General features: G+C 39.1%; 1 protein-coding gene across 1 annotated transcript in view; it reads right to left on the minus strand.

Moving 5' to 3' along the window:
- Positions 1–3,912: 3,912 nt before the first annotated feature.
- Positions 3,913–25,679, minus strand: part of LOC121861445 — a 37,839-nt gene continuing 16,072 nt past the window's right edge. The window contains exons 3-5 of the mRNA XM_042359179.1: positions 10,236–10,446; positions 8,754–8,836; positions 3,913–5,067 (exon numbers count right to left, since the gene is read on the minus strand). Coding sequence (XP_042215113.1) covers positions 4,834–5,067; positions 8,754–8,836; positions 10,236–10,446 — 528 coding nt within the window. The 3' untranslated portion in view covers positions 3,913–4,833. The remainder of the gene's footprint in view (positions 5,068–8,753; positions 8,837–10,235; positions 10,447–25,679) is intronic.

Raw genomic sequence — 25,679 nt, forward strand, 5'->3', positions numbered from 1 at the left:
TTAGGTACTTCCCACATTTCTTCTTGATCTTGCTCTGGTTCAGGACCAGAAGGAATTACTTGAAGAAGAGTTAGTCAGGTCAGCAGTCTTTCTTTTTAAAAAATTCCACTTGGCTCTATGAAGAATAACCTTACAATGATTCCTAGAAGGAATGAGAGTGGGTAACAGAAGGAGATAGTTTCACAACTTGATACACCCTATCTCTCTCCCTACATGCAAGAAAGCAGGAGCGATCAAACCATGGCCTTGGCGAACACCCAGCCAGGGGGGTGTCGAAACTTTGGATTGTGATTGTAGAATGTCATATTTTTTAATGACAGTCCGAAAATACGTAATTTGACTGGTGTGAATGAGGCGGTTGTAGGTCGAATTTGTCGTAAGTCGAGGAGTAGCTGTATACAGTATATATACTCAGCCACTCCTCGACTTACGACCTACTCGACTTACGACCACCCGGACATACGTCTGCCCCAGTCGTATCAAAATTTTTTCAAATTACGTATTGGGCTTATGAAATATATATGGATCCTCGTGTTTCGAAGCCGGATTTGGTTAAACGTTGCTCTGATCATCTAAGAGACACGGGTGGTCCCCATTTGAGGTTCACGGCGCCATAAGCTCGTTGAACAGGCCTTGTGTGAAATATAACAGAGTCTAGGACTGCTTTTAGTGTCCTGGTGGCCCAGAGGTAGCGTTACCCGGTCACAATTATAAGATCGTGGGTTTGAATCCTGGCGGGGTGAGGTGTTGATTATATGTAGAAGTCTGCGTGCTTTATTGGGCTAATGAAGTATATATAAATATATATATATATATATATATATATATATATATATATATATATATATATATATATATATATATATATATATATATATATATATTGTACAGTATATATATATATATATATATATATATATATATATATATATATATATATATATATATATATATATATATATATATATATATATATATATATATATATATATATATATATTGTACAGTATATCATTTGCAACAATTCTACAATAGTTGCACAACAATTATCATCTTTAGTTCTAACTAGGCTTGTACTTCACACTCTGTTTAGAAACAATTGACTCTAGCTAGGCAGTCCGCTGCCTCTTATATACCTCCTGTCAGATGCCTAGAGCATTCTAGCGATGTTCAGATGCTGGAGGTCGGACCAAGACATGCCTGGAAAATTCTTACATGGGTAATACATAAATATATACACAAAAATCTCCATAAACTTCTCAAAATAACTCCTGCTTGGAATCTAAAACAATCCAAACTAGTTACAAGGTGTGCCAACATTTGCTCACAAGACAAATGCTTACAAGGTATATACTCACAAGACAAATAATCACAACATTAATGAAAATGAAAACAAATGTAATGTTAGGTTTGTCTTGTGAGTACTGTACTGTAAATGCCTTGTGAGCATGTGTCATGGAACGGTTTACAAACATTTTAATACCAAGTTATGCCTTAGCATAACAGAATCTAATGTACCACTCGCTTATGAACATGCTGCAGACTTTATCTGTAGAATCATAAGTACAGTATGTCAAATTATTGTCTTGCCTCCAATCTCTCATTCTCATCAAGGATCATAGAGCATCCTATGCTGGATCAGTTACTTCCTCTGTTAGAGAAAAATGAAGTGATTTCTCTGGTCCAGTCACCCTATAGGAAGCATCATCCAACTGAAACTGCCATGTGTAAAATTCATAATGATTTGGTCGTAAAAACTTGCACAGGAAAGTCCTCCCTTCTGGTCTTGCTGGATCTCTCTGCAGCTTTTGACATGGTGGATCATCATACGTTGCTTCAGGATCTTTGGTCGTTTGATGTCCGTGAGAATGCACACTCACTGCTGGAATCATATTTGTCATAGAGATCTCAGTGTGTGATGGTTGGTGGAACCATTTTAGACCAGATCCCTTTGCAGTTTGGAGTCCCATAGGAATCAGTATTGGGATCACTTCTGTTTACAGTAGTATTGGATCTCTCCTAGATATTCGTGGTGTTGCCTACCATTTCTATGCTGATGATAAATAGCTTTATGTGAAAATAATAAATACATGTATTGAAGATGGCTTGGAGAAAACTTAAGGTGAACGACAGCAAAGCCAAGATTATCGTCATCCTATGAAATAGGAGGGGAGACCACACAGATGATTTTGGCTCTTTAAACTCAGAGGAAGTACAACCCAGTCCTGTCGATTCTGTTCGTAATCTTGGGGTGTACTTTGACTCAAAACTGAATTTTAAAGAGCATATATATCCATGACAAAATAAATATAAAATTCTTTTGCAGTTTTGTCAAATGAAAATCCCCCTTTCTAAACACAGATATTGTATGTTAAATGCCATAAAAACAAATTTGCACTTGCTGTACATAATCAAGAATTTTTTTTCGTTAGAAAAATGTTTGGTTTAATTTTCTTTGTTTAATTTATTTTTAATTTTTTGGTGCAGATAAACCTTCATTCCTTATCCAGCTTCTATTATCATTAAATTAGCTTTATGTAATAAGTGTGAGCATTTACTTAGGATTTTGTACAGATTATAATTTATTATTGTTGCATTTATTTGTTTGCTTTGTATTTACTGTACTTGTTTGTTTCACTTATTTAAGTTGTTTATTCCCATTTCTATGGTTTTTACCATGAAATTTGTGTGTACACTTATGAACATTTATTAACTTGTATACACTATGTTATACATACATTTGATGATACAATACTCAGGAGTACAGTACAGTAATAAATTTGAGTCATATTTCAGGTTGAATATTATGTCTTTATGAATATTGTATACTTCAAATAACAGTGTATAATAATTATGTCTCATTTCTAAAACCAAAAAGGTGCTCTAAAACAATTTTGAGGCCTTGTGCCCACTGTTTAGTTGATATTACCATCGGTGTAAGCATCTCAAATGGCGCACTTCTCACTCGAGTGTCCATACCTGAAGCTAGTGGACACCCACCCCAAAAGGCGTCACAGCTCAAGGTTAATGAAGCCGCAAGCCCAGAAAACAGTGAGGCCGAACTTTTTTGGAGTGAGAGTTGTGAACTCTTGGAACAACCTGCCAGAGAGTGTTATGACATCACCAAATATAAACTCTTTCAAGACCAGACTTGACTAGCACTGAAGCATGTTCAGATACATTCAGGAGCCAGTGCATGCCCGATACTTGCCAACAGTGCATAACAGAGACGTGACTGGCCGCCCAAGTGGCTAACGAGCCAATCAGTGTCGAAGAGGATAAAAGACGAAAAAAAGAAGAAAAGAGGTAGTACTGTACAATAATGTACATAAAATATGTGTAGGAGTTTATACATTGATTTATAAAGGTTTCTAGGTGAATGGTAATACAGTAAACTCGTGCGATTCTCGATTTTGAGGATTCGCGGTAAGCAGATGGTGGCTAGCTTGTGAGCCTCTCCCACAGCACAACGACTCACTCCACGCAACATCTCATGTTGTAATCTCAAAACTTTACTGTTTCTGTGTGAGAATGGCCCTTAAATGACTGCCTAGTGTTAGTGCTAGTGATGCCAATGGAGTGAAACTTAAAAGGCATAAGTCAGTGATGACCCTGACAAAGAAAGTTGAATTATTAGTCAAGTTAAAGGACGGGATGAGTGTTGGCGCGGCTAGCCGGGTTTTCTAAACATTTCAAACTGTGTTCCAGAATGAAAAATACAGAAAGTGGCAGGATAATATTTCTGTTGACTATCCAGTCAAATTTGACATCAGGAAGGTTGAAGTGGCCTCTCAGAACATCGGAGATTTTACACGGAGATCATTCCCAGCTATCAGTGGGACCATCTTGCACTCCAACCTGCCAACCTGAGTGTACTGTGCTCGGAGGTTTTAGGGTAAGAAAAAACATATGAATCAACACCAAACATGTATTGTAATCTCTTGGTGTGTCTACTTTCTATATCCCTGGAGAGGATAACATTTAGAATGACATTTACAAAATCTGTGCAGTAATAAAATATTTTCTTTACATAAACTAAACTAAATAATAATCCAGCTATTTTAAAACATATGCTTTCTTTCCTAAGTAAAATAGTAATACTAAGTCAAACTACTTCATATAAGCCACCAAGGGGTGGTCAGTATATCAACCAATACATTTCTTCTCAATCTTAAATACAGAATCTTTCCAAACACTACAACACACAAGAGGTGTAGTGTCACACTGCGGAGCACATTAAAACAAAGTACAATATACTGGGATATAAATGTGGGTAAACATGGAAATATCCTAATACAGTATGTTTAAATTTTGTCTAGCATGTGTATACTGAGAATACCTAAAATAATAAGGTAGTCAAAATACTGTATACTATACTCATTTTAATGTTCAGATCACATTTCCAACATAAATGCAAAGAAGCCTTGGTGGAAACCTCAGCTTACTTTGTACCAAATACAGTAATGACATTTTATACACTAATTCAGTTCTGTTATACTGTACTTCAATCACATGGATACTAAAATTCTGTTTTTTCATCAAATGGAATTGGAGATTAATGAACAAAAACATTAATTTAATACTTCACATATACAGTAGCTATTGTACTATATCAAGTGTAAAGGATATGAGATGTAGAATCCATTGATAATAATTAATGAGAAAGATGGTATTCAATTCTTTTTCAGTCACAGTTTCGATTTAAGATATACCTGTACAGTACTGTAATTACCTTATGAGATAATCAATAGAGTATGAAAGAATCCTTTGCAACAAGCAGCAAAGTCCGCTACAAACAGATATGTTTGTCTGGTGTTATTTATTCTTGTTACATTATTTCATGCTCATATCTTCATGCATGCGAATAAGTCCAAGAGCCTGGTACTGGGAGAATACTACTAGCATGAAGTATACCTGCAACCCAGCACCCACAAGCATGCTGGCAGCTGAGCTGACGATCATAGATGCATTTCCAAGAACAGCAAACATCACAATCCCCATAATAATACAAAGCAGGATGCCGATTGTAGTTATTACAAGGTAAGGTAGAAGTAACCCTCGACGACTCTGCAAAAGAAACATACAGTATCAAATTACAACAGTGGCCTGGACAAATAATGATATAGAACATTTTTGTATCAATTCAAAACACCATTGACTAGCTTTAAGTACTTAAAAGCAATGCACGTATTACTCATCCATATTTTATATTTCAAGTTAGCCAAGTACTACAGAACACTAGAACCTCACTAATTTGAGGTACAGGGTACTGGATAATTTGTAAATTTTTTGAGTGAGCGAAAATTTTTTTTAAATTCTCTAAACAGTTTTTGGTCCAAGTGGTCAGAAGGCTAAAACAGGCAGTTTCCCTGTGTATGAGCATACTAGGGTACCACTTTGTATAATTTGGTAGTATTTTTCGTTTACAATGAACCCTCGAAGATTCGGACCCGGTATACAGCCACCTCTCGTTTTACCGCATAATTCAAAAACGCATAATTTAAAAATATTTTTCCCATAAGAATGCATGTTAATGGTACAGGTCAGAGGAAAAATCATATAACTGTCACAATAAATATTCTTTTACCTTACTCATTAATAAAAACAAAACAGTTAATAAAGGAAAAACAATAGAAATTACATCTTATGTTCTTATGTAACACTTATATTGACGACTGCCGACTTCTGCTTGTCCAAGATGGCGTAAGGAAGGGTTGAGGATGGAGGCTACAGAGGTGGAGGCGAGAGTATGGGTGAGTCAGTGGTTGAGCTAGCAGTAGGCTGTGGTCTGGAGATGCCAGAAGTCAATGGCTGAGATGCGTTGTTGCCAGATTTATAGAAATATGAGAACAATATCTTTTGGGTGGTTTTCATTTTCTTTTCTCACAGGATTTCTTTGTAGTACTGCAAAGTTGAATGCACATTTCTACTCACTTTTGAGCTACAATCACTATTTATATCGTCTTCGTCTATAATAGCCAAAGCACGCTCTATTAAAGTGAATACCTCTGTCAACCACTTTGCTGTTAGTTTGAACGACCTCAGGCTCCTCTTTCTTCTCTGCTTCCTCTTCTTCCCGCTCTTTTTCAAAGTCCAGCAAATCTTGGGGCGAAAGTTCCTCTTTATGAGAGTCTAATAACTCCTGCACGTCTTCTAATTCCACCTCTTCAAGACCTGCTTTCTTAGCCAAACTCACAATTTATTCTCTGGTTTTAGACAGATCACGTTCAATATTAAAACCTCTTAAGTCATGCACAAGATGCGGACGCAGTTTTTTCCAAACTTCATTCATACACGAACAACTAACTTTGTCCCATGCCTCACCAACAAACATTAGTCTCTCTAATATTAAAAGATTTTCAGAATTCTTTAACAGTCATTTTACCATATCAGTAGCCTTCATTATAGCATCAAATGTTTTGTTGAGAGAATAAGCCTTAAATGTACTAATCACTCCCTTATCCATAGACTGAATGAGGGATGTCATATTCAGTGGAAGACGGACATCTTGAATTGAAGGTGGATGTCCAGGGGCGTTATCCACTAGAATTAATATTTTACAAGAAAGATTCTCTCGTTCACAATACGTATTCACGTAACTCATCCTTCAGCCTTGACACATCACAGTCATAAAAAATATTATCAGTAATCCACCCACCCCTTGCTACTTGAAAAGTAATTAACTGGCAAGAGATGTTTTGAATAACCCTCGAGAGCATGTGGGTGAGGAATGATACACCTTCACTGGTTTTAATTTGCAGTCACCTTCGGCATTACCTCCTAACAATAAGGTATAGCGACCCTTAGCGGCCTTGAAGCCTGGTGCTGCTTTTTCCTCGAGAGATATATATGTTCGTAATGGGATTCTCTTCCATTGCATCTGTTGCTTTTGACATGGATTTGTACCTTTATGTTTTATATGTTTTATTGTTTCAATCTACAGTTTTATGAGGTGTTGCAATTATTTTGTCACAGAGCTTAGTACAGGAACACGTCCCCTTTATTACATTTATTTACATGGGAAAAATGGTTTTGATAAACATAATCCACCTAAAGAAAGCATTTTAGTGGAACCTAACCCTTTTGTTCAACGGAGACTTGCTAAGTAATATCTCTGTCAGCCGGAATCCTTCTTAAAAGGAACTCTCCAAAAGTCAGAATTGAAATTTTCTCGAAAAATCTTTTCCAAAGCTGGAATTTTCCATAAAATACCAGCTTTGTGAACGATTTTCTTAGGGGCACATTTTCTGGATAATTCCGAGAACATTTTCACGGTACCAGGAAAATTCCGGGGATGAGTAATATTTTTTCTGAGTTTGAGAGATGAAAATCAGGTGTATTTCCCGGAATTTCCTAGAAAATTTTTCTGGTATCCAAAAAATTCTGGGGATGGGGGATTTTTCCAGCTCTGAGAAATGAAATAATGCAGTATTCCGAAAAATTCCAAGAAAATTTCAGGAATATTGAGAGTCTTCTCATTATCAGAAATCTCTCATTCCTGGAATTGCTCTGCGCCAATTGTTCCAGCTAGTGGAGATATCACTACAATGTACTGTTGTATTATATAACTTCATAACCATTAGTGCTGGCACAACACATTAGCATACGATACTTTTCCATGATGCAATTAGCCAAGCAGCAAGGTGGTAACATACCTGTATTTTTAGGTTTTGGTACTCCCGAGGCTTATGATGAAAGCAATAGCTGGCAGTACATTTTTATACATACTGTATATAAATATCACTAGTGTTAACATAACTTTACATGCACTAGTTGTATGTTAGGTGAAAAATTAATGTTTCATTAGGGCTTACACAACACAGTCTGTATTTTTCCATGACATAACCAAGGCAGCTGCTGATAATGGTAGGGGGCCAGAGTCACTACCAATATCAGAGACAACACCGAGAACAAATTCCAATTTGAAAGTCACGTATACTGAATAATGACACGTTCCTTGATAAGAGAGCAGAGTTTGAAACCCTACTCAAAGTACTATTAAAAAATGCCATTTGTGTTAGCACCACTCCCCACGTACTATTTGTATGTTAGGAAAAATAATTTTGAAAATATTGCTTAATTAATACAGTATTGGCTTTAACAGTTATTTATTCCTAATTTAACTCATAAATTACATGAAACCATATTGAATTAGTGAGGTTTGAGTGTTTCTTCCAAATTTGTAAATCTAATGGTTCTCATAGGTGCCCTTTGAGTACTGGTGCAACCAATTCATTTTTTATCTACATCATATTCTGATATTTCTTGAATGAGACTTATCTAATAAAACAATACAATTGCTTTTACACTTGCTCATTGATGGTATGTTTTAAGAAGAGAATTTAGTACCGAGTTCTTCTTTCTTTAGGGGGTGCCCAAAGAGTCCTAGATCTACCCCTGTGTGTGTCATCTGTATCATCTTCTCTATAGTATGCAAATATAAGATAAATGTGCTCTGCTAAATTTTATAAACATTAAAATACATTACAAATGTGCAGTCAAAGAAAAAAATCGCATTACACTTACTGTGCCTTATGTTCTGAACCTATGACAAAATTTTTTGGGTAAAGTTCCCCATTCAGACTCAAACTTCGAAGCTTCACTATCACTTTACCCAAATTCTTCGTCATGGGTTTCGGAACATAATTTTAGGGGGTGTAACACAATTCTTTTCTTTGACTGTACTTGCAAATAAGGTTAATGTTTATAGATTGAAACAAGTACAGAATTACAATAACAGAAGATGGACTTACATGCTTGACACCATGAATCAGCATGGACGAGGTGACGATTTGAACTAGTGCTATGGCCAGCATCAAGTACACCAAAATTTGCACTGAAAATTCATAAAAATGTTTTATAATCATGATTACATATTCTAGTACAGCTCCTCCCCGACTTACGACCTACTCAACTTACGACCACCCGCACTTCTGACCTGCCTCAGTCAAATTACATATTTTCGAGTCCCAACATCAGTACACAGACAAAATTTTAATTTGTAATTCCATTTAAAATGGCTGGCAAGCTTAAAAGTGAGAGTTTTGTGGTGCTGAGAAGAAAAAGAGACACCCATTTTAAATTTTCTATGTATTATTTAAGCATTTTCGACTTACGACCATTTCGACTTATGACCTGGATTTGGGTCCCTAACCCCGTTGTAAGTCGGGGAGGAGCTGTATACTGTGCCTGTACAGCACAGTAATAAATCACACATAAGTACTGTACTGTGTATGTTTCTGAAATTTAAAGTAAAATTTTTAAGGATACTATACCTACTGTGTTGAACTGACTTAACAGCTTCTGACTACAATTGTATCAATGTGAAATTACAGTACTGTACACTACATTAGTTGTCTCATTCTTTTACATGTTCCCCTTACAGTTTGCAAGAATACAATAATCTAAGACAGTACAGTAATCAAGTTTTCCTGCTCAAAAATTTCTTGTTGGTTAATCTTGTCTTTCTTAACTGTATGATCACAGAATTTCGTTTTATTACTATTCTCTAAGTTTTCTTTACATAAAGTTAGGGCATGTAATGACATTCATATTACTGTTGTGTAGCACCAGATGTTGTGTACAATAAGGAAAGAGGAGATACACTTCTGAATTGCCGGGGTTCTGTTTGTTTTGTTAGGAAGGAATAAAGTGTAAATGTTAATGGAACCACTGATATCGATGTTCAGGTGACATTGCCATTATGAAGAAGGAAGCTGCAATATTCACAGTCCTCCATATGGTGAAACTGGAATAAGAAGTACAGATATCCCCCGATCGACCAGCAGTAGCACTCCCATGGCCATCTCTGACACTACACCCTACTGCCTAATAATCATATCTTTACCTATACTGTACATGGAGATAGCCTTTCAACACTAATAGGTGTTATAAATTTATGCAGCACAGTATATGATAAAATATAATAATTTGTTAATATCATAATTTGTCAATGAGTGTAATTCAATCCAATACAGTACATACCCTGTACTTTTGTTTATCTGGTTCTTTTGGCTGAAAGTAATGACTGGTTAGTTATTGTATATATTACAATTGTTATTAGAAAGGTATACATTGTTGCCACTTCTGTACTAGGGGCAAACTTATGGCCTGCTGATTTAACAAAGTGAAATAAATTTATTTTCTGCACTGCAAGCACACACAAATTTCTCACGTACAGTGTATATAAATCTTGTTTCAACACTTCAAGTGGCATCCTTAATTCTTGTTCTTACCCATCTGAATGTGAGCCTTGATTAGCTCCAAAATTCCCTCTACCTGCTCCTCCCATGAGTCAGTGTATTCATCATCTTCATTTAAGTGACTCCCATGGAGTTCAGTATTAGCGAAATGATGTAGCTGGCTGGCAGAATCTGTTGCCGTACCAATAAATACCAGCATCACTGCTACCCCTGCAAACGTAAGGCTGTTTAACAGGGCCCCAATCTGAAAAAAATAATATAAATAAATAAAAATTATTAAACACCTGTACTGTATATATAATGGGTATATATATATATATATATATATATATATATATATATATATATATATATATATATATATATATATATATATATATATATATATATATATATATATATATAATATATATATATATATATATATATATATATATATATATATATATATATATATATATATATATATATATATATATATATATATATATATATATATATATATATATATATATATATATAATATATATATATATATATATATATATATATATATATATAATATATATAATATATATATATATATATATATATATATATATATATATATATATATATATATATATATATATACTTTATATATATATATTGTATAATCAACTAATCTCACCAGCAAAGGAATCGAACCTCGACCTACTGGGTGGGACTTGGGAACGCCACTGCTAGGCCACAAGGACACAAGCAGTTCTAGACTCTGTTATATTTCACACAGCCTGTTCATCGAGCTGATGGCGCCGTGAACCTCATTGGTAACGTCCCTGGTCCCACGCAGTGGATCGAGGGTTTGAGTCCTGGCTGGTGAGAGGTCGCTATATATATATATATATATATATATATATATATATATATATATATATATATATATATATATATATATATATATATATATATATATATATATAATATAATAATATAATATAATATAATATAATATAATATAATATAATATAATATAATATAATATAATATAATATAATATAATATAATATAATATAATATAATATAATATAATATAATATAATATAATATAATATAATATAATATATTATAATATAATATAATATAATATATATATATATATATATATATATATATATATATATATATTCACTCACCAATCCCTCATGTTATATTTCACACGCCCATCAGCTCGATGAACAGGCTTTGTGTGAAATATAAATAGTTCAGAACTGCTTTAGTGTCCTGTGCATGGTCGGTAACGCTCTCTGGTTCCAAGCAGTAGGCCGAGGGTTCGAGTCCTGGCTGGTGAGGTCGCTGGATTATATGTTCAAAGTCCGCTGTTATATGGACTAAAAATGAAGTGTGTGTATATATATATATATATATATATATATATATATATATATATATATATATATATATATATATATATATATATATATATATATATATATTTTCTTGTGAGAAAACTGTCATCGTATAATACTGTAGCTGTCTGGTGAAATATATGCACAAGTGTCTGAGCAGGGCCCAAGAATGTTTATACAGTACCCGTACTATATAGTAATTTTTCCATTAGCTGGAATCTTTGGTCCTGGAACTGTCCATTACCTGGAATGTTTTAGAATTCCAAGAAATTCCGAGAAAATCTCCCCATTCCGAGTACTGTACAGGGTAATCGAGCGAATTTCTGAGACTATAGGAGGGTAGCTCACACCTGGAGGAACGTGTTCACCCCCCAATGTGGCACTGCCAAACAGCCATGAAATAAACAAAATAATTTACCAGTCAATGGAGAAAGATGAAAAATCGTGAAATCACATTTTCATTATGCGTTGCCTCTTTTTTTTTTCATTTGCAATGGACCCCAGTACACCCACCTCTCGTTTTATGTGGGGGTTACGTTCTTGAAAATCACCGCTTAATTAAAAAACACGTAAATTAAACATAATTTTCCCATAAGAACACATGTAAATGGTACAGGTTAGGGGAACCATCATACCACAGGGTAATCTAACAGTGCTCACTTAAACCAAGCACACGGCCAACCTCCCACACACGCCTCTCTCTGAAGGCGGTGATTACTTTTAATTTCACGTCCATTGCATTGTTTTTTGCTTTTATCTTTAGGCTCCCCAGAGGAGGCAGATGGACGTTTTCCAGACATGTTCAATGGGGAAAACAGCGCTTAACACTAAAAGGTATGAGATAAACACACAATGCAAATGAGAGCACAGAGAAAAAGTAATGCTGGTGTGAACTGAGTAAGCGATGTGTGGGAAGCTTGCCAGAAGTCGTCACAGTTGTTGTACAGAATACTTCATTATCTTCACCATTAACAGTAATAATCTTTATTATTACATTATTATAATAATTATTATTATTAATAATATTAAAATCGTTGATGTTGACATGACTGCGACTTTACAGTAATAACTTACAAGCTCCTCACCAGGCATCACACGTGACTCCACTGTCAGGCGACCAGGCGAATATGAGCGGCAAAATTAAACTGTCTTGAGCGCATTATTTCAAAAATAGGTGCGCGTAAATTACGTGTCGGTAATAATTGAACGATCGCGTTATTCCAAAAACGCTTAAATCAAACGCGTGTAAAATGCGAGTTACCTGTACTGTATAACTATTAGTGCTCTACGAATTCTATATGAACAGAAACCTGTCTTTTGATTTCTGAAAGACCCATGCAGAAGTGAGTGACATACCTACTTCTGTCAATGCTGACTGTTCATTAGTTTTTATGAGCCATTTATTTATTTAATGCATTTAGCACTAATAACATTCCACTCTTCAGAATTGCTAGTTAACATAAGAGTATCATTGCTAATGATACTGTTGTAATGTCGAAAATAAGGCTGAAACTTTGAAGTTTTGGGTTTTTCTTCATTCTAGGAACACCCACAACGTTTTGGACAAAATTTTGTTTTTCCTTTATATGTTGGCCAATTTATTGTAGAGGACATAGTTAGATATAGGGTTTTATCTCGTGTCTAATGATAATTTCAGACAAAATAAAATTATTTTCTTCTATGCCACTTTTGCCGCATTTTACCCACAACAAGAATAGAGCAAGCAAACTTTACTTTACTTTTTACTTTTATCGGTTACATCTCTGTTGGCAAGTACAGTACTAGGAATGCACTGGTTCCAGTGCTGGTCAAGTCTGGTTTCGAAACAGCTCAAACACGTGCCATCACAACACTCATTAGCAGGTTCTTCCAAGAGTTCACAACTCTCACAGCAAAAAAGTTTGCCCTCACAGTTTTTGGACTCAAGTGTTTCTTCAACATTGAGCTGTGACCCTTCAGGGACAGGCATCCGCCAGCTCCAGGTATGGACACTCGACTGAGTAGTGCCCTTTGAGATGTTTATACACCTCAATTAGGTCACCCCTTGCCTGTCTGTAGTAAAAGCTAGGCAGTTGCAGTGGCTCTAACCCTCTGATAGCCGAAGTGCAGGCACCAGTCTGGTGGCCCTCCTTTGGACATTTTTAATCAATTGACAGTCCCTAGCATATCTCGGGGACCAGGCGGGTGACAGTACTCCAGGTGGGGAAACACCTCATTCTTGAAGATCGTTACGAGGGACGGATCATCTAGATATCTGAACAACCTTCTTATAATATACCTAATACTCTTGCTGCCTGATTCACCTTCTTCTGACAATGGCCTGAGAACTTCAGTTCATTGTCAACATACACACCCAGGTCTTTTTTGCATTCAATCTCAATTAATGCAGTTTCTTCATCCTGTTGGGACACGATATGCTCTTTTCCCATTGGTATGTCACAGGTGCAGCCTCTTACACTTGTGACATTGAATCTTAGCAGCCATTTCTTTGACCATTGCTGAAGCTCAGAGATCTTTCTGCAGCTCACAGCCTGTTTGGTTCTTAATTTCCCCAAATAAATAGGCATTGTCTGCAAACATTTGTATGGAGGAGTGTATAGCTTCTGGCATGTCATCTATGAAACAAACAAACAACAACGGGCCCAATACACTACCCTGTGGTACCCTACTTGTCACAGGTACACAAAACACATGGCGATTTTGTACCATTAATCACCACACACACACTGTTTGCGATTATGCAGAAATTCTCCGATCCACACTAGGATACTTACCCAGATCCCGTGACCTTCCAGTTTAATTTTTAGCCTTTCATGGGGTATGCTGTTGAAAGCTATGGCAAAATCTAGGTATATATTGTCGATATATACTCCGGTAAAGGCGGCGTCACACAGGCATTTCTATTGTCAAGTTTTTCATTATTGTCGACATTTTTTCATGAATTGTCGGCGTTGTCGTTGGCTGTTTGTCAAATGGTGCAGGCCGTCTGCATTGAAGACTTGTACGACAACTTAGTTATAAAAAATAAACTAATTTTTACTTAAAATATAAAGCTAAAATTATTACTCTTCTTCCCAACATTACTCATTATTATGTTTAATTTCATGATTTTAAAGAGGTAAGAAAATGTCATTTGCGGTTTACATTTTAACCAAGCGGGAATAACAACATGACAGAGCCAGTTGGTTCTAAACGCATGTTTGACGGAGCACAACAAAAAGTTTTAAGATTTTCTGAAAGTTGACATAAAAAAAATTACGAAAAAATGCCAGAGTGACGCCGCTGTAAGTTGTCGTAAGAGTTGTCAGTGCAGACTGTCTGTACTATTTGACAAACAGCCAATGACAACGCCGACGATTCATGAAAATTTTTTGATAGTAATGAAAAATTTGACATTAGAAATGCAAGTGTGATGCTGCCGTTACAAACCTTTAGCTTTGACAACTTATTTCTTATAACCTCTTCCGAGAACACAATGTGGGTCAGCGCTAAGTCAAATCGTCTGTCCTCAAACGCAGGAAGATTGTTCGCAAACAGCATTTATTGCCGGTACTCTAAAAGACCTAATGAAAAGAGACAAACTTATACTGTATTCGAGAAAAGAGGCTGCTGAAAGGCTTTATATGGCAAGGACTATTGTATGCGTCAGATGGACACTTTCAGAATTAGGTTGGAGGCCTTTGAAATATGATGTTACTCTATAGGCAACTGCTAAGAATATTCTACACAAAGGAAAACAAAAGAAGTACTAAGATTAGCAAAAACTTCAAGAGAAATATTTGAAATGTACAGAAAAAGAAAAAAATAAGATACATTAGTCATATAATTAGGAATGAGGGGGATAATAAAAAAAATGAATGGACAATGTTGAGGGCAAGAAGGTCAGGGGAAACCAAATTGGTATTGGATGAATGGAATTAAAAACTGTGTACCCAGAGATACAAAACAGCCCGAGAACATTTAGAGTGGAGGACTGTGGGCATCAACCCTCATATATGAGGATGGTACTCTGATTGATTGATCGCACAATGTCATGTAAGTGCATTGGGCTTAATGTGTTGTTTGTTTATCTTGTGGCCGCTTGATGATCGTCACCGTCACAGAAGATAAAAAAAAAATTAACATTGAGTGAACTATCCACCTATTGTCTTAAAATCATTGGTTTAATCCACAGCAACTCTTCCTAAAGCTTACCAAATACTGCTATATTATTGGAGTAATCGGTAATAAAATGAAGCAAACTAATCAAACCGGATTTACTAACCTATTTAACCTAGGATAGGTTCAGTAGATTTGGTTAGGTTAGGTCTGTTCATTTTAACTGATATATTAAATAAAAGTAGCAGTAGCTGAAAAATCGTTCCTGTGTTTGAAACGAACCGACGAAGTGGGCCCTGAAAGCTCACTTGTTTGGTGCTAAAAAATATATAATGTACAGTATATTCTATACGTCTCCTGGTATCTAATGACAAACATATACAATATATAGGTAGAGATTTTTGTAATAAAATCGTCAAACATGTGAGCGCCCTGACGAATAAATAAAACGCAATGAGAAGTAGAGGAGGGATAGATATACGGAGAGATGATAATTGTAACCGCCCAATGAGCGACTGTGGGATAATGAGACCCTCGCATGTAGGACTCGATTGTTCTTTATTCGGTCAAACCTGCAGAGTACAAATTACATGTTACATAATTATAAGATAATTACATAATTCATTCATACATTCCTTCACTATTAACAACTACATATGATAAATGTGAGTAGAGTGGGGTGTTAAACCATATAAAAACTTACGTGTTTCGGGTCTAATGTAGGACTTATTAGCTCACTGGACGGCTAGAGACTATCTTCTGAACCCCACAGGGAGTGAGTCGCCCGAGGCGAGGGCCATCCCTTTCACATTTAACACATCAGCAAAGTTCGTTGTCAACACTCTGTCTCTCTCCTGTCTCCCTTTCTCTCTCTCTTCTAGTTTATCCTACTGTGGAGGTAACATATCCTACTGTGGCAATCACATATCCTACTGTGGCGGTAACATATCCTACTGTGGAGGTAACATATCCTACTGTGGCAGTAACATATCCTACTGTGGCAGTAACATATCCTACAGTGGAGGTAACATATCCTACTGTGGCAGTAACATATCCTACAGTGGAGGTAACATATCCTACTGTGGCAGTAACATATCCTACTGTGGCAGTAACATATCCTACAGTGGAGGTAACATATCCTACTGTGGAGGTAACATATCCTACTGTGGAGGTAACATATCCTACTGTGGCATTAACATATCCTACTGTGGCAGTAACATATCCTACAGTGGAGGTAACATATCCTACTGTGGCGGTAACAATAATACTGTACTGTATAGAGTAGAAGAGGTAAGAAGGGAGGATGTGTATGTGATAAAGTAAATGCATAGGAATGACCCGCACAGGTAATAATAATAATAATAATAATAATAATAATAATAATAATAATAATAATAATAATAATAAACGGTTTATTAATAGAGTTGCAGCCGGTGGCTGAAAATATACAGACTTACATTTGATTTAGACATAATGATATAATATGCGTTGAATACATTTACAGGGCTGTATAGTACATAAGTCAGGAGTAGTTTATTATTTTAACAATAGATGGGATGGTGCTATTCTTATATCTATCAGTGCGGGCTCTTATGGGCTGAATTTTGTTGTAGTGGTGGACTGCGCACGGTGGGTGGGGGGCTGCCGATGGCAGGAGGTAGCGATGACGAGGGTGGTGCATTAGTTGACTGCCAAACCTTTCCAGTGCTTGGTGGTGGTCACTGAGGGATGGCATTTCCAGGGTGGAGAGAGCGTTGATGTAGCCGAAGTATTCTGCGCCGAGCATGATTCTGCAGGCCCTTTTCTGTACCTTCTCTAGGTCTGTGTGTGTGTGTGCGCACGTTTCCCTCTCACCTGGGAGACGATTCCTCCACATCATAACGTTTGGAGGAGCACCACACAAGAAGGTGTCAATACTTTCGAGTTAGCCCGACTGCAAACCGAGGCAGACAAGCGCCAACGCCGGAAAGACACTGCCACATCCCCTCCCGCACTAGATGGAGCCCTCCACATATGCAACATCCGTGAACAACTCTGCCGGTCCCCAATCGGCCTCTTTAGTCACCTCAAAACTCACTAATGAAAGTGACATCTCTAATAACTCATATCATTGTATCATAGCTGCAAGATCCTCATACTCGATTCCCAGTGACAGCAAAGTAGTAGTGTGAGTATGTGTGGAGGTGCTTGATCCCGGCTGTCGGGCGGTGGTGGTTGAGGAGGATGGGGGAGGAGTGGGCGGAGACAGCCCAAGGGCCCGGGACCCAGTACAGTACTCTTTTGGTTACGCCAAAACACAAACACTTCCCCGGGTTTGTACGGAGGGAGGGAGGTAGAGAGAGATGGGGGCAGAAATGGGCAGCGAGCCAAGAGAGACGGTAAAAAAAAAAAAACTCTTTAAGACCTTATTTTGACTTGATAAACCAACAGGTATAAGGCACCTTCACGTATCGAGTCTTAATGGCATGCTCAACTTCAGTGAGATACTGTGTGGCATGTGTTTTTTTAACACCGCACTCAATGTATGGGGATAGTGGCTGACTAAAGTAAGGTTGGCAAAGTGTGTTTCTGCTTTACCCTCGAGTTATCCTAGGAATGAGCGTGGATGGGTGACGGCACTTACGGGACATTTATAAGGGCATGTTGCGAGGCAATAATTTTTTAAGGGCTAAGGAATGCTTGTTACAACTAACATGTGGTGTGTTAGACCAAACATGTGCTTGTTGGTTGGGAGTTGTGCTAGGTACATGGAAGTGTGTTCAATCAATGGGTGGGTTGATGGGCCGGTGGGTTGGTGAATGGTGGGTGGATGTGTTGGTGAATGGTGGGTGGATGTGTTGGTGAATGGTGGGTGGATGTGTTGGTGAATGGTGGGTGGGAGGTGGAGTGGTGGGTGAATGGTGGGTGGGTGGGTGAATGGTGGGTGGGTGGGTGAGGGAGGTGGGTGGGTGAGGGTGGTGGGTGGGTGGGGGTGTGGGTGAGGGGTGGTTGGGTGGGTGAGGGGTGGTTGGTGGGTGAGGGGTGTGTGGTTGGGTGGGTGAGGGGTGGTTGGGTGGGTGAGGGGTGGGTGGGTGAGTGGTTAATGAGACGGTGGACCGTACTCCACAATCTAGTATGTTTTACAGTAGATCGATGATTGGTGGGTAGTGGTACCAATGTCACGCAGTAATGTTCGTGTACACACACATCCTGTTCCTGTACAAAAACTTGATCACCTAACTAATATGTTAAGAAAATGTTATGTATTCGAATCATGTGTAGTTCTAAGAACACTTGCGGCCTTCGGACATATTATTTATTTATAGTTTGTAACATCAGTTAATAGTATTATCAAGTGCAGATAGTGCAGGCAGGATTCACTCGGATTTCTGTTCTGTACTGTTCACGGTATGACATTGACAAGTTGATGTTCTTACATTTATTAACGAACAAAACAAAAGTATATGAACACCCGTGTTCAGTATACGGCAGCAAAAACATTTGTTAATGGTGAACAAAGCAGGCTTACAGTTGGCACCTGACGTTTGTTTTGTCTAGCACTTCACGTTTTATTTTTGTTAAGCCCCAAATCTATTTTATACAAAAAGCCTTTTAAATACATTTATATTTTGTTAAGAGCTGACAGTTGAAAGATACAGGATATAAATGCCAGGCTATATTAATAGTTACTAAATGCCGGATGTCAGGCAAATGTTTACTTTATTTCACCAACAACATTATTGTTCATATGCTTGGTAAAGTACAATTATATAGGGTCCCTAATAAATTAAATTTGCTCATAAGTTTCGCCTTACAAAAAAACCTAAGTGAACCACTAAACCAACCTTGAGTATTGGGTGAAACCAGTACTGTATATCCTGGACACGTTCGTGGTACTGCGGAACTTCGGACGTCCGGCTTACTGTGGCCGCTAGAAATGTTTTGATCAGAACAGTTCACATCACCTCTCGCCAGGCCAATTTAATGGAAGAAACAAAGAACGGGTTGGATTTTACTAATTAGAGGGCGGATTGAAAGTCGGACGGACGTAGTCATCGGAATAAGAAGCCTTTTGGCATATCACCCATTTATAGTTTTAGCAAATTACGTCAAATTTCTTTGAAAATTGTGGCCGACGAGTTATTTTAAATCGTGACATAGACAACGTTTGGTGTAAATTAATATGGTATTTTTCTTTTCTATTTTAAATTTATTTGTACTCTTATTTTTTCGCCCTCTAGGCCCCGTTGTGGGTCGATGACCTGTGCCCGGGTCGGCTATTCCCCGTAAAAACTTTGGTAGATTACCACACACCAACACTGGTCTTTCGTGACGGGAAAAGCACCGACGCAATTTGAAAAATTGCATATTAAAGTCCTTACATTTATTTTATGTTGACTCAATAGCACTAAAGAACTCAATAGACAAATTAGACATACGCTATAACACTACTCCATAGGCTAAGAAAATAAAACCTTTTAAGGAAAGTCCAAATAAACTGTATGTAGAATGACACAGCACTTGACTGCGGATGGTAAAACAAATTTAACACTATGTACATCAACCACTATATCAAGATATAGATTTTTCCTTCAAATACTCTTAACATTCCCTTCCACAACAACCTACACTGGGGCTTAACAATTACCTCACAGGCGCCACTTGAAGAAACCCTTAGCGATAACATTATCTATGCTCTGACCCCGGCAGACACACTATCCAGGCCCTGACCCCAGCAGACACACTATCGAGGCCCTGACCCCAGCAGACACACTATCGAGGCCCTGACCCCAGCAGACACACTATCGAGGCCCTGACCCCAGCAGACACTATCAGGCCCTGACCCCCAGCAGACACACTATCCAGGCCCTGACCCCAGCAGACACACTATCCAGGCTCTGACCCCGGCAGACACACTATCCAGGCCTGACCCCAGCAGACACACTATCAGGCAGGCCCTGAGGCACTAGCAGACACTATCGAGGCACTGACCCCAGCAGACACACTATCGAGGCACTGACCCCAGCAGAAAACACTATCGAGGCACTGACCCCCAGCAGACACACTATCGAGGCACTGGCCCCAGCAGACACACTATCGAGGCACTGACCCCAGCAGACACACTATCGAGGCACTGACCCAGCAGACACACTATCGAGGCACTGACCCCAGCAGACACACTATCGAGGCACTGACCCCAGCAGACACACTATCGAGGCACTGACCCCAGCAGACACACTATCGAGGCACTGACCCCAGCAGACACACTATCGAGGCACTGACCCCAGCAGACACACTATCGAGGCACTGACCCCAGAAAACGCACTATCCAAGCACTGACCCCAGCAGACACACAATCCAAACACTGACCCCCAGTAGACGCACCACCCAGGCCTGGCCTTAAACAGAGGTGTGTGTGTGTGTGTGTGTGTGTGTGTGTGTGTGCGCGCGCGCCTCGACTGCATGGGACTTAAACAACATGGGCGTCAATTCAACCTGATGACGCCAAATAGCTAAAGGACACACACGAACTCACTTACACACACACGAACGCACTTACACACACACGAACTCACTTACTTACACACAAGGTGATCGGCTCACAACTAACTTACTTAAAACATCGTCAGGTCTTTTAAATCACTTCATTAATATATTATTATTGAACTAACGATATAACGTAAATAAGTAAGATTGAGGTGTACGTTGTGACATCTTCACGGCCGTCAACTAGTGTACGATTCATCTTCAGTAATTCAGGAACCAACCCACGCATTCAGACTTCTTTACAATTATTTAATAATGTGCAGTGGCTGAGTGGATACAGCGCTCGCCGCTGTTCCTAAAGGTCGCTAGAGGACGCAGTTGACCCTTACTGTGAATGTGAAGTCGAGTCCAGTACTTCTTTGTGTACTAAAAGGTTTAGTATTCGGCGTGTTATATCCTCATTGTACCTAATGGGTTGTCAGGCCGCCGGGACCCTCTTTCACGTATATAAGAAGAAATACTCCAAGAACAAACGTTTCTTTACTCGCCTGAATTTTTCAACTGTCATAACGAGTCCCAAAATTGCTTGCCGCTGTAGTGTTAATTTTGATACAGTTTGAAACAAGAGCGTGAAGGAACCAAAACTGTATCCCATGTACGAGTATTGTGCCTAACAAATTCTCTACGCCAGCTCGTGTTGTATACACTACATAAAACATGATTTTTTTTTTACACGCATTAGGGGAGATGGTCTACTAACAACTTGTGCACGAGATCCCCCTGTGCTGAATAAAATCGTTCGGCGTTACCGAAATAAAATATAAAAAGTGGCGCCCCCGTAGTGAAGGGTTTAAAGGGCTCAGCCATTTAAGTATTCTGCTTTTAACGAATAGTGTCGTAGCGCTGTGCGATTCATGAGTCTGAATGAGTCTATCGGTGACTCCTCAAAGGCATGGACGATCATATCAGATAATGAACGTCTCCCAGCTCTCTCTCTATCCTGTCTACAACCACTGCCGAAACTTAATAATGGTAAGACTGGCCACGTCATTGCACTCCACGGGGTTGAGGTTGTCATTACACCCCAGGGGTTAAGGTTCTGTCACTATGTCCCGGGTATAACTGGTTTCCTATAAGACAGGATGACGAAGGTGGAGGGAGGGAAGAAAATGGACTCGCAGTGAGACTTGAGCACAACTAGAGGTTTAATATGATTCGTACTAAACAACTTTTAAACATGTTCAAACGTTGGAGACTCCGTCATGGTATATAGTGTCGTGTGGTGGGAGAGTGGCACAACAAAGTGCCACATCAGACGCTCCCTCACCCCAGCCTCTCATCCCCCCAGACCAAGCCATGACCTGGGCACCAACGCACTCCTTTCTCTCTCTCTCTCAATCATTCCGCTTCATACATAACAATATAACTAATAAATAAATCCACATTCGTTACTGTTCACTTCTATCAGCTTAATGTATGCAGCCATCACATTATTACTCTATTATTATTATTATTATCAGTAGATTAACAATATTATTATTATGTTTATATTTTATTATTACGCCTACTATTATTGTGTGTGTGTGGGTGGTTGAGTCAGGGTAGGTGGGTGTGGACGAAGGGTCCAACACATGGTAAGGATGACATCACCAAGGACGCCACATACACATGCTCTCAAATACTAAATGGCAGCTACCCGCCCATCCTGAGGTTTGACCTTGTGAAAGCGTATTGAAACACACACACACAAGATATATACAAGAAGACACACATACACACTCATATAGTACTCTACCACGCCCTTATATGTGATTCATGTATGTCATAGTACTCTACCCCGCCCTTGTATGTGATTCCTGTATGCTATAGTACTCTACCACGCCCTTGTATGTGATTCCTGTATGCTATAGTACTCTACCACGCCCTTGTATGTGATTCATGTATGCTATAGTACTCTACCACGCCCTTGTATGTGATTCCTGTATGCTATAGTACTCTACCACGCCCTTGTATGTGATTCTGTATGCTATAGTACTCTACCACGCCCTTGTGTATGTGATTCATATATGCCATAGTACTCTACCACGCCCTTATATGTGATTCCTGTATGCTATAGTGCTTTCTACGCCCATATATGCGATTCATGTATATAGTACTCTACCACGCTGTCGTAACGCACCATAAAACATTGTTTATAAATATCTTCTCCAGCTGACAGCAAGCTGGTCTCTCACCACGGTGGGTCACGCCTTCGCCAAGATTAAGAGTCGCTTGGAATGGACAGGGAGAAACACACTGAAGAGGATGAGAGAGAAAAACACACTGAAGAGGGACAGGAAACACACTGAAGGACGGAGAAACACACTGAAGAGGACGAGAGACACTGAAGAGGGACGGAGAAACACACTGAAGAGGGACTGGAGAAACACACTGAAGAGGGACGGAGAAACACACTGAGGGACAGGAGAAACACACTGAAGAGGGACGGAGAAACACTGAAGAGGGACGGAGAAACACACTGAAGGGGACGGAGAAACACACTGAAGAGGGACGGAGAAACACACTGAAGAGGGACGGAGAAACACACTGAAGAGGGACGGAGAAACACACTGAAGAGGGACGGAGAAACACACTGAAGAGGGAAGGAGAAACACACTGAAGAGGGACGGAGAAACACACTGAAGAGGGACGGAGAAACACACTGAAGAGGGACGGAGAAACACACTGAAGAGGGACGGAGAAACACACTGAAGAGGGAAGGACACTGAAGAGGGACGGAGAAACACACTGAAGAGGGACGGAGAAACACACTGAAGAGGGACGGAGAAACACACTGAAGAGGGACGGAGAAACACACTGAAGAGGGACGAGAAACACACTGAAGAGGGACGGAGAAACACACTGAAGAGGGACGGAGGAAACACACTGAAGAGGGGACGGAGAACACACTGAAGAGGGACGGAGAAACACACTGAAGAGGGAAGGAGAAACACACTGAAGAGGGACGGAGAAACACACTGAAGAGGGACGGAGAAACACACTGAAGAGGGACGGAGAAACACACTGAAGAGGGACGGAGAAACACACTGAAGAGGGGACAGGAGAAAACACACTGAAGAGGGACGGAGAGGGACGGAGAAACACACTGAAGAGGGACGGAGAAACACACTGAAGAGGGACGGAGAAACACACTGAAGAGGGACGGAGAAACACACTGAAGAGGGACGGAGAAACACACTGAAGAGGGAAGGAGAAACACACTGAAGAGGGACGGAGAAACACACTGAAGAGGGACGGAGAAACACACTGAAGAGGGACGGAGAAACACACTGAAGAGGGACGGAGAAACACACTGAAGAGGGAGGGTTAATATCTCTCAATAGATGTAATAACCAGATGACTTGACCTACACAGATGACCCAATGGGAATCTTTGAGTCTTATCTGCAAAGTAATATGACGTCACAGAGGCCACTGGCTGTGGTGCTTAACGAAATGAAAGGCGGAGTTGTAGTTACTCAGGGGTGGAGCTTCGTCTCGGCCGCCAAATAAACCGATGTTCACAAGGATAAGGCGGAGTTTTGGATGTTGGGAGAACTTTCGGAGATGTTAGATAGAGGAAAGATCTTGAACCTTTTGGGGAGGCCAGATGTTGCCCTCTCTTGACTCTAATGGTACACCTAAACAGCGTGCTGTGTACGACTTGTGTTCACTTTTTCAGCAATAAGTGTGAAGTAACCTCATGTTAGTTTGAAATAATTCCCTCCCATGATTACAACTATATTGATACTGTAGGAAATTGGTGCTGTGATTCAAAAGGAGACTGTGAAACTTACTTTATTTGAGAACTAAATGTTCCTTTCCTCCAAGGATCGACCCCCTTCTTACAAGGATCGCCCTTTCTAACTAGCTCTTTACACTGCACACTGGAGGCAGTGATCAAGTGACAGTCGTTTTGTGATACGCGGTTCTCTTCGTTAGCTGTGCAATTCCCCTCCCCCACACTATCTACACTCCTCAAACGTATCCGCTACACTATTCACAGTCCTGTACCATCACCCAGCCTCACCGTAAAAACTTAGGGACTAAGATGTGATAACAAGACTATCTCTCGTGAGTTGCCACTAAGTAGTATCATCTCTGACGCAAACAAAACAGGGTCTCAGATACACACAACTTACTGTATAATGAAACAAACATTTCGTCCATCAAAGCCATACAAAGATTTCATTCATTCTGTTCACGTTCTCTCCCCTTCTTCATCTGCCTTCGTTTATCTCTTCCAACAGTGACTTCCTCTGTACACTGCCGACAGTGAGTCCTAGTCCACTGAATCCATAATAGCCATCACAGTCCACTCCAATATATACATTTTTGTGCCAGATTTATACATTTCTCAGGACCAAAAGCCAAGGTTAATGAGGGATTACACTCTTGTCACGCACTCTCTCAAATTCACTGAATATATGTGTAAGAGAGTAAAGATGTTTCTGTTACTGTTAGCTGGGGTACTCGGTATAGCCAGA

This window comes from Homarus americanus, unplaced genomic scaffold (genome assembly GCF_018991925.1).
Source record: "Homarus americanus isolate GMGI-L3 unplaced genomic scaffold, GMGI_Hamer_2.0 scaffold24260, whole genome shotgun sequence".
NCBI classification, from domain to species: domain Eukaryota; kingdom Metazoa; phylum Arthropoda; class Malacostraca; order Decapoda; family Nephropidae; genus Homarus; species Homarus americanus.